The sequence below is a fragment of the Monodelphis domestica genome, chromosome 1 (assembly GCF_027887165.1).
Source record: "Monodelphis domestica isolate mMonDom1 chromosome 1, mMonDom1.pri, whole genome shotgun sequence".
Lineage (NCBI taxonomy): Eukaryota > Metazoa > Chordata > Mammalia > Didelphimorphia > Didelphidae > Monodelphis > Monodelphis domestica.
In genome coordinates this window covers 678,621,133-678,635,388 of record NC_077227.1, presented here as the reverse complement: position 1 = coordinate 678,635,388, position 14,256 = coordinate 678,621,133, and the positions used below count along the sequence as shown (strand labels likewise).

Sequence of the window (14,256 nt, the reverse complement as noted above, 5' to 3'; positions counted from 1 at the left end):
CTAATTAGATATGAGGAGAGATTGCTTTTAGCTGAAAGATCAGTGAAAACCTCATGAGGAAGGTGGCACCTGAGTTGAACCTGAAGGGAGATGAATTTTGTTCCTGTGGGGAATCCACAGAGGTAGGAAAGGGCAGGAACAACTCAGAATCCAGTTTGGTTGGAGATGACTGCCTGAGGTAGAGACATGTGACATTAGGCTAGACAAATACCATATTGTAGAGGGTCTTAAATACCAGACCAGATTGCTTGTAGTGGTGTTGTGGGGTAGTGATGTCATCACTAGTTCAAAGGAGAAGCTGGGTAGCTCAAGTGGTTTGAGAGCCAGGCCCAGAGATGGGAGGTCCTGAGTTCAAACCTGTCCTCAGACACTTCCCAGCTGTGTGACCCTGGGCAAGTCACTTGACCCCCATTGCCTAGCCCTTACCACTCTTCTGCCTTGGAGCCAATACACGGTATTGACTCCAAGACAGAAGGTAAGGGTTAAAAAAAAAAAGTAAAGAGATTTATTAGTAATGTTGAATTTTCAGCTGGCAGGACAGCATGAGTGGAACAACCTGGGGGTTGCTCCCCCCATGCCACCATTCTGGGGTTTTTATATTCTTATACAGCAGTGGGGACAGGACTCTGCAGCAAGGGGTTGGGGAAGGGGGAGGTCAGCCCGAGGGCATGGGGGTGGTTCTTTTGATTTGGAGGATGAATGAATGAGGTGTGTCTCTTTGACCATCTCAATTCAATGGGGCAATCAAGGGAAGATAATCTTCAAGGTGAGGTGTTTGGGGTTGGGAGTCACAAGAGAATTTCCCTGATCATAGTTTGCCTGAGTTTCAGTGCCCATGCCCATGTGTCATGCCCATGACAGTTTATCCTAGAAACAACAGGAAACTCCTGAAGATTTTTGAACATGAGAGTGACATGGGAAGACATGTATCTTGCGAAGATTATTTTGACAGCTCTGCAAAGAATGAATTGGAAAGGAGAGATACCAGAAGCAGAGAGATAATTTAATAGGGCTGGTACAATAATGCAGGTGAAAGGTGATCAAAGCCTGAACTAGAATATTGCCAATGTAAGAATAGAGAAGGGAATGATGGAAAATATTCTGTGGAGGTAGCAATGATAGGACTTGGCAATTGATTTAGATATAGAGCAGATGGAAGATATACTACTGCAATGTAAGAAATAATGAGCAGATTAATTTTTTTTAAAAAAAACTTAGGGAAAAACTAGAGAATGAATAGTACCATGAAAACTTAAAATAAGGCTACAAATGTAATATTTGAAGAGTAACTTGTGAATGTTCACCTCCTCAGAATGAACTGAGAAGTGGAAACAGGAAAGACAAAAAATATATATCTTTTTTGCCAGATGATGCCTCCTATGATGTAGGGAGGGGAGGAAGGGACTGAATAAAACAAACAAACAAAACAACTCAATAAAAATGTAAAAAAAAGTATATCATACAAAGAAAGAATGAGAGGAGAGAAATTGGAGACAGAGAAACAATAGTGCAAATGAAAGATGATGAAAGCTTGAACTAGGGTAGTGTCAGTGTAAGAATAGAGAAGGAAATGATGGGAGAAATTTTGTGGAGATAGCAATGACAGGACTTGGCAATTGATGAGATATGGAGCCTAAAGAAGATAGATTCTAGTTTAATGTCTGGGTGACTGGGAAGATAATGTTCACTTAAGCAGAAATAGGTAAGCTTAGAGGAGGGACACATTTTGGATGGGAGATGATGAGCTGTATATTGTATGCCTTGAGTTAAAGAGGTAGTGGGACATCCAGGTGGAAATGTCCAGCAAGCAAATAGAAATGAGAGACTGGAGCTGAGAGAGGAGAGTGGATCTAGAAAAATCCATTTGTTAGAATTTCTTTAACAAATCCATGTAGAGGTAATTCTTGTAAATGAACATATACTCTTTTCTTTGTATATGTTATGTGTTTTCTTATCGATGTGTTTGTATGGCATCTTCCCAATAGAATATCAGCTCTTTAAGAGTGGAGAGTATTTTATTTTTTGGTTCTGTATCCCCAGTGCACAGTTAGCCTATAATAGGTGTTTACTAAATGCTTGTTGGATTGAATTGAATCATCAGTACCAGAGGCCCTATTTGACACCTTTCCAGCTAGTTAGGACCTGCCAGAAGCATGTGCTTTGATGGCATGACCTTCAAAAACTGACTGAAGGAAACTCTATGCCCAGAGGAAGCATCAGGAGGCTTGAATGGAGAAGTACAGGTTTCATATTGTTTAAATCTGGATAGTAGTAGTTACAAAAAAGGGAGCTAAACACAGTCATACACAGCCAACCCTGCCCTGAATCCTTAGGGTGTAAGAAAAGAACTCATACTTAGATGATCCATCGCAAATTGGAATAACATCTGGATTTGATGTTTCCTGTAGGTTTTGCTCCCATCAGTGGAATGTGCAGCAAGTATCGAAGTTGTACCATTAATGAAGACACAGGGCTTGGTCTGGCGTTCACCATAGCTCATGAGTCAGGCCACAAGTAAGTGATACTTTGAGTCATCCTTCATTGGTTCGCTCATCTATTCAACAAGCATTGAAGTGCAGACTGTGTGTCAGTCTCTGTACCATCTGCTGGGTATACAGAGACAAAAATGAACATCACCACCCTCAAAGGACTTATATACCATTGTGGGAAAACTATATATATGTATGTATATATATATATATATAGCCATACCGAAAATTAAGTAAAAAATAAAAAATTTCTAGGGAAGGACACTAGCACCTGAGAGGATAAGGACAGGGCAGGAGCTGACACTTGAACACTGAAGGAAACTAGACATCCTGTGAGGCAGAAGTGAAGTAGGAGAGCATTCCAGGCATGGGAACAGGAATGGGCATTGGAATATTGTCTATAGGGAATAGCACACTGGAGTTTGTCGAAAGTGTGGAATGTGCCAAGGAAAGTAAAGTGAAATAAAGCTGGAACCAGTTTGTGAAGGGATTTAAAAGCCAAAAGGTGTGGTATGGGAGGAATGTTGCATTTTATACCAGAGGTAAGAGGGAGGCATTGGGATTTCTTGAGTAAGACAGTGACCTGGTCAGACCTATATTTTCCAGTCATCATTAGTTATGAAGCTTCTCTCATTTCCACATCTCTACACATTGCTTTGAAAACAGTGATAATGATAGTTCCGATTTCTAGGGTGCTTTTGAGTTTACATATCCTTTTTCATTCAATATTTCTGTTAGAAGACACTGGGCCTGAAGTTAACAAGACCTGAATTCAAATCCAGCTTCAGATGCTTCCTAGCCATGTAACCTCTGGCAACTCACTTAACCTCTGTATTTCTAGTAGGTATTCCTTGGACATTTCCCAGCTGTGTGACCCTGGGTAAGTCACCGAATCTCTGATACCCTGGCAAGAAGATTTTTTAGATCTACTGGAGAAGGAAATGCAAACCACTCCAATATCCTTGCCAGGAAAACCCCATGGATAGCGATGGTCAATGGGGTCACAAAGAGTATGACATGACTTAACAACAATAGCACTTGTTAACATGTTTCATCTCTCTAGTCTTTATATCCACTGTACCTAGTACCATGCTTTGCACAAAGTAAGTGCTAAATAAATGCTTGTTTTATATTGTATTGAATTAGCATTGAAGGAGGAAAACTCAGACCCAGAGAATTGAGTTAGTTCTCTGTCAATAAAAAAATTGACATTCAGAGTTCTGATGCTTGATTGTCAAGGATTCCTATTTAGTTCAGAGTTGGACCTAAGGTTGCCTTTTTGAGATCTCTTCTGGTCCTGTGATTTGTTATCTTAATAATAACATTTATATTTGCTAGCATTTCAAGGTTTTCAGTACATGAGGACTGAGTTCAGTTTTTGGAAAGGCTTTCATGTGGAAGAGAATTTAGACTTGTTTTGTTTGGCCCCAAAGGAAAACCTAGGAACAATGGATAGAAGGTACAAAGACATTTTAGACTGGATGTCAGGAAAAAAAAAACTTATAAAAATTAAAGTTATCTAAAAATGGAATGGGCTTAGAAGATAATGCTTATTTCCCACTGAAATGATTTCTCAAGCAGTTATGGGAGGGCTATTTGCTGGTTATATTATAGTGGGAATACATTTCAGGTAAAAGTTGAAATACATAGCTACTAAAGTCTGTTCTGATCTTAAATTCTGCAATTGTATGATTTCCCCACAACAGACTTGTGATATAGGTAGCCTAAGTATTTCTTATACTCATTTTACAGATGGGTAAACAAGCTCAGGAAGTTAAAGCAGAATGTAATCTCCAAGAATTGTTGTTTAAATTTTGCAGTTTTATCTCTTCTGCCCAGGTTAGTGCCTTGCACTTAAGAGGAATTTTGTAAATTCTTCCTGAATGGAATTGAATTGAAAATTGAAATGATTTGCCTGTAGTTACTGAGCTAGAAACCAGAAACCATTTGAAACCAGGTCTCTTGAATTCAAATCCTATGGTCTTTCAAAACATAAATCCAATATGCCAAAGTTCTTAAAGCTATTTTTATGGTTCTCATAATATCTCAAGGACTCCATGTTTACATTTGAGCCATCCACTTATCTTTTCTCATTCTCATAGGGAATGAGCATATAGTTACTACTGTAATAATATTGGAATAGATCATTGAATGAGTCTTTCAATTCCTATTAACAGATTTTTATCTTAAGCTCCCAAGTGATAGCCAGTAAATCCCTACAAATCCTTGGACATGGACACAAGGGAGTAGACTATCTCAGGAGATGGTAAAAACTCTGACCCTGGAGGCTAGGTGACCTTTGGTAGAGGCTAGATGACTGCTTGTTGGGAATGTGTAATAATTAAAGGGATTGTAGGGATTGAAGAGGTATAGGGGATAAGGAAGGTTTTGTAACAGGTAATGGAGGAGTTGAAGGGACAGAGGGAATATGGCTACTGGTGAGATAAAAGGAGAGAGATACCCCTGCTGAGAGGCTATCTTTGAAAAATGGGGTTCCTGAGAAATGGGCCAACTATGATAACCTGAGGGGATGTCTTCTAGATTGATGTTGAAGATACCCCAGAGCATGTAAGCACAGACCCTCCTGAGGGACAAGCCTCCCCCTCCCCCTGCCGACCAAGGTTGACCGCAGAGGTCCAATAAGGATTGTTTATGGTTGGATGGCCCTCCTTGGGTTCAGCTCCCTTTATGTCCCCTGAAATGATAGTCCTCTTATCTGACTGCTGTTATTTAACTCAAGATGAATTTTAATGACAAGTTTGGGTGGGGAGGTATCAGGGAAGAGGGAATCAGGATTTCCCTAGATTGGATTTGAGTATCTCTCAGCTTTTGAGCTGAGGCCAGGCCTGGCAGGCTGGTGGAGGGTTTCTTTTATTCCTGTCTATGCTATATCTATGCTAGCTTTCTTAAGTTCAAAACCTTAACAGTAGACCGCAAGAAGAAGAAAAGGTTCTGACTTTCAGAGCTGGTTGGGCCTGTCTCTTTGGGCTGACACCCCTGAAGACCGACCTTACAGTTCAAACTGCTCTCCTTAAATCCTTTTTCCAATGACACAATCACAGGAATCCAGGTAGAGAACACAGTTGGGGAAATCCAGGAATAGAGGTAGTTCTATCCAGCAACAGGGAGAAAGGCTCCTTCTAATCTGAGGGCCAGGAAAGAGAATCATGAGACCAACTGTCATTCCCCAACTCACCCCTCCCCCCACCATCATTGCTGTCCATCAATTTCACTCTAACCTTCCAACTGCCCTTTGCTCCAACTCAGTGGCAGAAAGTCCAAAGCTTGATTCAGTTTTCCTTTCCACAAATTTCAGGAAGGGGATGTAGAGTCAGCATGGTATTAGCAAACACTGCTGATGCTTATTTACTCTGTGACCTTGGGCTTGTAACTTAGTCTCTGTGAACTTCCTTATCTATAAACCAGGGATAAAAATACCAGTAGTATATGCTTCATCAGATTGTTTTGTAAGTCAAATGAGAAAATGGTTATAAAGTGTTTTGCAAATTTTAAAGCTATATAATTTTATACATTTTATTATAAATTTTGTTATCATCATTTGTGATTGAGAAAGTGATTGAACCAGATGTTCCTTAAGGTCTCCTTTACCATTAAATTAGAATTGTGGCAACAGGAAAAAAAGGAGCTTTGATATCATGGATACTTAGATATGAAAATTTTTTGTAGATTATGTTAGGAATTTTATAAGGAAGGGGAGAGGTGGAATACTTGAGAATAAGGTCATTTTTTTTGGTTCTACCCAGACTCATAAGTAGACTATAATAGTACAGCAATGTACTGTAGTGAATAGAAAACTGACCCTGTAGTCAGAATGCCCTGGGTTCCAGTCTTTCCTTGAACACATATGATCTATATAACCCTGGGGCAGATTACTTAGCCTCTTATGGCCTCCAGACTACTCTCTAAGGCTATAAATTACAAAGAAAGCGCTGGTCTACATTGATAGAGTAAATTCCTTACCTGGAGCTCCTTGCCTAGATGAAATCACATAGCTGAATAAAAACAAGATTCATAAACTGTTAGAGGAAAGGAATTTTAGAATATAGGAAATCAGCACAGGAATGGCTCTTAGAGATCATCTAGTCCAGTCTTATTGTACCAAAGAAGAAACTGAGTCCCCTAGAATTCTAACCAGATATTTTTAAGCATCAGTTTAATTTCTATCAAAAAAGATTCATTTTTTTTCATAAATCACAAATCCTACTTTTGTGCTAAAATTTTCTTAAAGACCACAGCATTGACACATCTCTGCAGGAAATCAAAATTGTGACCTTTCTCATACTCAGAAGGATATTTTGCATTTTTCTGGTCTTTTATCCAGGGATCTCCCAGCACTCTCTACATATGAGCTATTTTGTCTATACATCTCTGTCCTCCTCCTACAAAGGTAGGGGGTCACAATATCTAGGGCTAGAAAGAACCTTAGAGATTATCTAGTCCAATACTTGAATATTACAAATTGAGGTCAAGAGAATAAATTTGTCTAGTGTCATGCAGATAGCGAGTGATAGAATTAGAATTTTAGCCAAGATTATATAATTCCAAATCCAATACTTTTTACTCTCTTTATGACTCTACCAATTTAAAGAAAAACTGAAGTAATAATATACCCTGTATGACCAATGACTTTTGGGTACAGCAATGAATGAAATCCTCGAGAGATCAAGATTCTAGGTGTAAACTGCCTCTAACTTCAATTAAAGAGACCCATTCTTGAAATCATAAGTTAGGAGAAAGAAGAGCATGATGCCTGCTTGGATTTTACCCATTGCAAAGTCAATATATTGTTCTTATCTTCCAAAATCTCCTTGCTTGGGTGAATGTAAGCCTAGGATCTGAAAGGCTATAGCAGTGTAGAACAAGTTCTGACAGGTCCTATGACAGGTAGAAAAACCTCAACTATAGGGCTGGCTTTAGACAATGTATCTGTCATCTGATGACCAGAGAAGCTAGGAGGCAGAGGTAATGAAAGGGAGCATGCTAGGCATGAAAGACAGCCAGTGAAAATGGCCAGAGCAATGGAGTGCCTGGTTCAAGGAACAGCCAGAAGGCTGATGTAACTGTATCAAATAATATGTGGAAGTGAGTAAAGTATAAGAAATCAAGTCAACAAGCATTTATAAAGTATTTCTTATGTAGCAAGTTCTAGGGAAGAGGAGAGAAAGAAACTGAATCAAGGAATGGTGGAGGAAGAACTCCAGAGTGAGGAATGAATCTCAGAGATGAATGAAGAAAGGAACATAGCTGGCTTGGGTACTTTCATTAAAATGTAGGTTCTAGAAGCAACTGACTAATCAGAGAAAGGAGCCACAAGGCAGAGTGATCCTTTAGGACAAGATGGCCTTAGAAGTGGAGCAGAATCCCAGAGTGAAAAGATTGCTCTGATAGAATGGAGAAAGAAGTCTGCTGAGTGAGGAATGGAACTTGAAGAAGAGAGTAAGACTGGGAAAGGATCAGCAAAGGGCCAAGATTATGAAGATCTTTCAAAGCCAAAAAGGCTTTCATTTTTTACCTTGGAGGTAATAGGGAACTTACAGTGTTTATCTGAGGAATAGATTGACATGATCAGTTTTATGCTTTTGAAAGATCCGTTTGGCATTTGAATTCAGGATGGACTGGCATATGGGGGAGGATCAGTAATGGTGGTGTGGAACACTCCTGTGAGGGATTCACAAAGGTGGTGGTAAAGAACCCCTACCCCCCACCTCCACCATTATCCACAGTTTCTTATTTCTGAAGGATCTGAGAGGGGACCTTTTAAAAATTCTTACTTTTGAAGAATAACTCTTAATCTCCTGTTAATAATCTCCTGTTCTTTGTCACTTTGTAGATTATAAAAAAAATTTCTAGCATCCCTGTGATACTCTTTTCATGACACCATTCTGTATCACAGCATACTACAGTTTGAAGGTGTTGACAACCCAAACAAAATTAAGTAGGAGGTGGGCTGTGGAACAGGGTTTCTGCTTGAAAAAAAAAAAAAACTATTTAAAAAGTTAGAAATGGACAGGCAGAATTCAGTTCAACATGAGGAAAAACTGCTTAACAATTAATGGTACAAAAAGCCATATACCAAAGTGTCTTGTGGGACCCAGTATCCTTAAAATGAAATCCTCCATTCCATGGGGTGGAATTGGCTTCTTTCAGAGTGAGCCCTGATAGTTCTCTATCACCGTTGCACCACAAAGCTGCTGGTAGATTATCCCTTATCAAGGATTTAATTCAGCAAACACTTATTGGGTGTCTACTAATGTATGTAATGTACTAAAAAAAAGAAGTAAGTGTATATTAAGGAGCCAAGGGTGGGTGTGTAAATAAAACATCTGCTAGGTAAGTACAGCACACATTATGCAAATAAATGTAATAGAAAGTAAATTAATGAGAGAAATATTAAAATATGCAGGGAAAAGTCAGTCAAAACTTCCTAGAGGAGATGATAGACCTGAAAGATAGAAATGAGAAAGAAATACATTCCAAGTATGGAAAATAATTCATGCCCATGCATGGAGGTAGGATGTAGATTGTTGAATTCAGGCAGCAATTAGTCTAATTTTTCTGTAACATAGTATTAAATAAGGCAGGTAAGATGGAAGGTAAGAGCAAGACTGGTGGATCTGAAATGTCAAGTTAAAGAATTTATACTTTATCCTAGAGATAAGAAAAAGTCAGATGATTTTAGAATAAGGGAGTCACATGGTCTGATCTTAGTCTTGGGAAGATTATTTCCAACTCGTAATCGGGATGGTTTAGAAAAGAGAGGAACCGGAAACTAAGGGATCATTTAGAAGGTTAGAACCATACTACAGAAAATACAAGGACCTGAATACTGGGGTAGTGATCCTGTTACTGGAGAGTAGGGGATGATGGCAAGAATGCTATAGAGGTAGAATTGATAAGGCTTGGCAATTGATTAGATTATCAAGGGAAGGGGAGAGGTACTGAAGGTACAATATGGTTCAAAAACCTTGTTGATTAGAAGGATGGTGGTAGCATCACTAGAAAGAGAGAAGTCTGGGTTCCTGCTTAGGTAGTGTTTGATTAGATGACCTGAGTTGGAAGGAATTTTCAGATACCATCTTTTTAGTCCAGTTTTTAAAAGAGAAGATCCTTTCTTATAATAATAATGGACAGTTTTGCCTCACTGTTTGAAGTGTTATGCCAGTGGGGAGTTGAGAGGACCAAGTGAACAAGAGCAAGGGTTTGAGGTAAACTTTGAGAGGGAAAGATGATTCCTCCATCTCTCTTTCTCTAGAGGAATCAAGCAGACAATATACCTTGAGTCCCCCCTGAGGGGATGAGATGACAGTCTTCCCCTGTTAGCAGCTCCAGGGGAAGTTTTCTTTATTACCTTCCCCAAAGGGGATATGTGGCAGACTTAGTCTGGCCTCACCACTGAAGAAGGACTGACCTCAAGCTTTGAGATCTGTCCCCAGTTACCTAACCACCCTTCTTATTATTGAAATAGGCCAAACCAAAGATCTGACTGTTAACTAAAGGATTTATTAAAAGGATCGTGTAAATGGGTTGAGGGTTATTGGGTAGAGGTAGCCCTGACAAGGTTATCCTGGTAGTAGTTGATTCAAGGAGCTGATGTCAGTGCCAGGAACATTTCTGCTCCTTTCCCAGCTAACTGCACCTTTTATAATCTAAATGCTAGTATATCTTATAGGGCTAATCTTGAAACAGTTCAGGGTGGTAAGGAGGAATAAGGAGGACTGGGCTCTGGTAGAGAGAGAGAGTTCTAGCCAGCTCCTCCCTCAGGGTCTCTGATCTTTGTAGCAGGTGGTAGAAGGATTTCTGGAGAATAAATAGCTTCAGGGGTAAAGACAGGATTCAGGGTCTTCACCTGTGGCTTTAGGGGTCCCTTCAGCCACTCAGAAACTAGACCCTTCAGCTCTCACTCCTGAGACAGAAGACCCAGGGGCTATTCAGAATGCCCCTAGTCCACCGTTCTTGTCCCATAAGCCCTTGCTCTTCCAACTGACATTCCAGTCCTGTCAATCAACCGTGAAATTCCAAAATCCCTCCTTTGCTCCATCCTAACAAATTCCAACCTAAATCATGAGTTTCACCTCAAGTATCCCTTATGGTAGACCTTTTGGTTAGTAAAGGAATTAATTATATATAGAGGCCGCTTTTCCCATTTTGTGGACAATCTATGTCCTTGACTGTTTATGGATTCATTGACCATCATTTAGAGAACAGAATATATTAGTGTTATATAACTATGATTTATTATTATTTAGGAAAATCTTTCTATACCCATCTACTATTCTTTCCCAATAGAAAATAGGAGACAGAAGGGATTTGTTTTTGCTCTTGTTGTCAGATATCCATAATAAGCCCTAGTATAATATATAGAACCCATTTTCCCACTTGGATGAAGTCTATCTTCATCTTTCACTTTGTCTCAGCTGTGCAAACCTAAGAGTTCTGTGTAGTAATTTTTTAGATTTATTGATCTCTTCCCAATTACATCTTTCAAATCCCCATTTTAGGTTCATACCTTTTTTTGAACAACACTATACCACATTTCAGTTTATGTTACAATGGTTAGTGAGCCTCCACTTTTGCCCTCCTATGATGCTTCATAATGATGTAAAGGGAACCCTAGGCTCCAACACAAACTCTTGTTTTTTTCAAGCTGGAAAGGGTTAAAATTGTGGCCCTAGCAATTTGTGTCTATTATCCAAGGACCATCCTAGCTAAACTTCACCACCTTAAGGTCCCACTGCATCAAGATTGTTTTGTCCATGGTAACTCACGAAGATTCTCTACTAAGTTGTTGATATCACTGGCATCAGTGAAGGAAATGCTTACATGGATAAAATCATAGGTTTCTTCTAAGTTTGGGAGTGCATATGTATATGTATTATCTCCTGCAATAGAATATAAACTTTTCATCAGTACTAGAACCATCATACTTCTTGTTTGTGCCACATGCCCTCAACTTCTGCTCAAGACTAAGTAGAGTGGTCTTCATGCATCAGGTATTTGATATGAGTTAATTGAATTAAAATGAATATGGAAAAAATTGAATCCTTTTACTTTTCCAACATTATGTAAAACACCTCCACAGAATCAGAGATTCTTAGAACTAAAAGGCAGCTCAATAAATAAATTATTAGAACATGGAACATAGTATGTTCGAGCTGGAAAGACCCATAGAAAATGCAAGATATTATGCTAGATTTGCCAGGTACCTTGGAACAAAATACATTGAATGTGGGAGAGATGTTTCCATTCATTATATTTGTATCCTAGACAATTAGCATAGTGTCTGAAACAGACTAAATACTAAATAATACTTGATTGATTAGTTAGAAGTACCTCTAGAAAAGAAGTTTACAATTAGATAAAAAAGGGAACTTACACTATAGAACATGGAATGTTAGAAATGAAAATGACCTTTGACACAAATCATCTAGTCCGGGGATTATAGGGTTTATCAAACAATTTGGTATTGCAGTTTGGTGAAGCTTGTGGATCCCTTCTCAAAGTATTGTCATTAAATGCATAAAAGAATAGAATTGTGAAGGAAACCAATTATATTGGAATAAGGATATAATTTTTTTTTCCTTTCCAAGTTCATGGACCTCCTTGAAACCTCTTCACACATCCATACAGACCATAAGTTAAAAACCACTAATCTAATCTAAAATCCTTTTTTTGCAGATAGGGAAGCAGAGAGGACAAGGAATTTGACCAAATTTGCACAAAGAGTAGTAGTAGGCACCAGCCTAGCTTTATCTTAACACCTTTTTATTAAATAATAACTTGTCTTTACTTCCATTCTGATTCTTTGATTCTTGACATTCTATATGAATATATATTTCCATTATTAGCTGGCAAAGAGATTGAACAGTAAATCTTTTATCATTGTAATCCTTTTTTTTTAAGCTTTGGAATGATTCATGATGGAGAAGGAAATCCATGCAGAAAGGCTGAAGGCAACATCATGTCCCCCACTCTAACTGGAAACAACGGGGTGTTCTCTTGGTCCTCTTGCAGTAGGCAATATCTCACCAAGTTCCTCAGGTATGACCAGATGAAACCAATGAGATTGTCTAATAGAATTCTCCTCTAGGTAGTATTGTAAACAGTGACAAATTGGGTGAAGGACAATATTCTTGAAAGATAACCCTAGCTGCCTTATTGAATGGTGAACCAATGACAGTGGCAATAGCTTAGTGACTTCCTCAATCTTCAGAGCAGTAGGTGAATAGGAGCCAACCCTAAGCCTCAGCTTTGGGTTCAGTGGCTTGTCATATATTATCTCCAATATGTAGATGAAGGAATTAAGGCTCAGGAGAGATTAAGTGATTTTTCCATGGCTACAAAATAAATCAGTGATAAAGCCAATATATGAATCTAGATCTGACTGAGACCAGCACTCATCCCTATATAGTGTTGTGCTTCTTGGGCAGATATGTTCTCTGGGTTTGTTCCAAAGGGGTATTGCCTCACTTCTTGGTTGTTACTATAGGGCAGTGATGGTGAACCTTTTAGAGACTGAGTGCCCAAACTGCAACCCTCACATTGCATGTGAGCCACCTTTGCCAACTTTGGTGTACAGAGCATAGTTTGAGAATTCTTGGTCTATTTTTGGCCCCTTCTGACATCCTGTGCTTCAGTTTTTCCCACCCTCCTATTATAAAAAGACAGTAATAAAGCAAGAATTGACACGAGATATGAGATGAATAGGCCACATTTCCCTTGGATATCTACAAAATATCAAAGAATCTATGGGAAGTCCTCAAGCACATGGAGTGAATCCCAATGAAGGATTTAGGGGAAGATATGGGGCGAGGGACAATCAGATTGAGGAGCAGAATGAACAAGTAGAGATCTGTACCTTTGAAAGGTATATCCACATAAATGAGATCCCACATGTAATAATTTCACAAATGTACTATATGTATGAGGTGTGTACGCGTGCATGTGTGTGTGTGTGTGTGTGTGTGTGTGTGTGTGGTTTTGATGTAAAAATCTCAACCTAGATGCAATAACTAATGTACATCTATTTTTTCTTCCAGCACAGCCCAGGCTTCTTGCCTGGTTGATGAACCAAAACAAACAGGGCAGTATAAATACCCAGATACTCTCCCAGGGCAGATCTATGATGCAGATGTTCAGTGCAAGTGGCAATTTGGAGCAAAAGCAAAACTGTGCAGCCTCAGTTTTGTGAAGGTAGGTGAGGAAAGAATAGAGAGGATGCCTTTTGAAGCTTAATATTATGATCCTGAAGGAATTTACCTTTAGTGTACCTATCATGGACTTCCAGAGATGTGGTGTGCTTTAAGACTCAGTTCCTTCTGTCTGCTGTAATAATGAAGCTGCCTGGCGTATTTTCCATAGAATAAAATTCTTCTTATCAATTGCCTTATCAATGCTAGAATCTCTGATATGCAAAGTTTAGTCAATTGATTTGCATAATTCCAAATTGCTTTCATAAATGGTTGTACTGATTCATAGTTCCACTAATAGCACACCAATGTGCCTATCATCTCAACTCCAACCAACTTTGATTATTCTCATATTGCTAAAATTTTTGACTGACTTTTTATCTACTTTATGACCCCTTTAGATCAATATTCCCTAAGAGTCTGTTCTTGGGGGAACCCAGTTTTTTTTTCTCTTTCTACTCTTTTCTTTGTCTCTCTCACTCATTTCCATGACCTCAGCTGTCTCTCTTAAGCAGATAATTCCCAAATTTGTCTGAATAGTTCTGAATTCTTTTATGAGC

At 38.9% G+C, this 14,256-nt stretch overlaps 1 protein-coding gene across 2 annotated transcripts in view; it reads left to right on the top strand.

Annotated features, from left to right (window-relative positions):
- Nucleotides 1–14,256, top strand: part of ADAMTS18 (ADAM metallopeptidase with thrombospondin type 1 motif 18) — a 205,783-nt gene that overhangs the window by 99,942 nt on the left and 91,585 nt on the right. For both annotated transcript variants that reach the window (XM_007477046.3, XM_056796391.1), the window contains exons 7-9: nt 2,409–2,514; nt 12,411–12,548; nt 13,547–13,700. In XM_007477046.3, the coding sequence (XP_007477108.3) occupies nt 2,409–2,514; nt 12,411–12,548; nt 13,547–13,700 (398 nt within the window). The remainder of the gene's footprint in view (nt 1–2,408; nt 2,515–12,410; nt 12,549–13,546; nt 13,701–14,256) is intronic.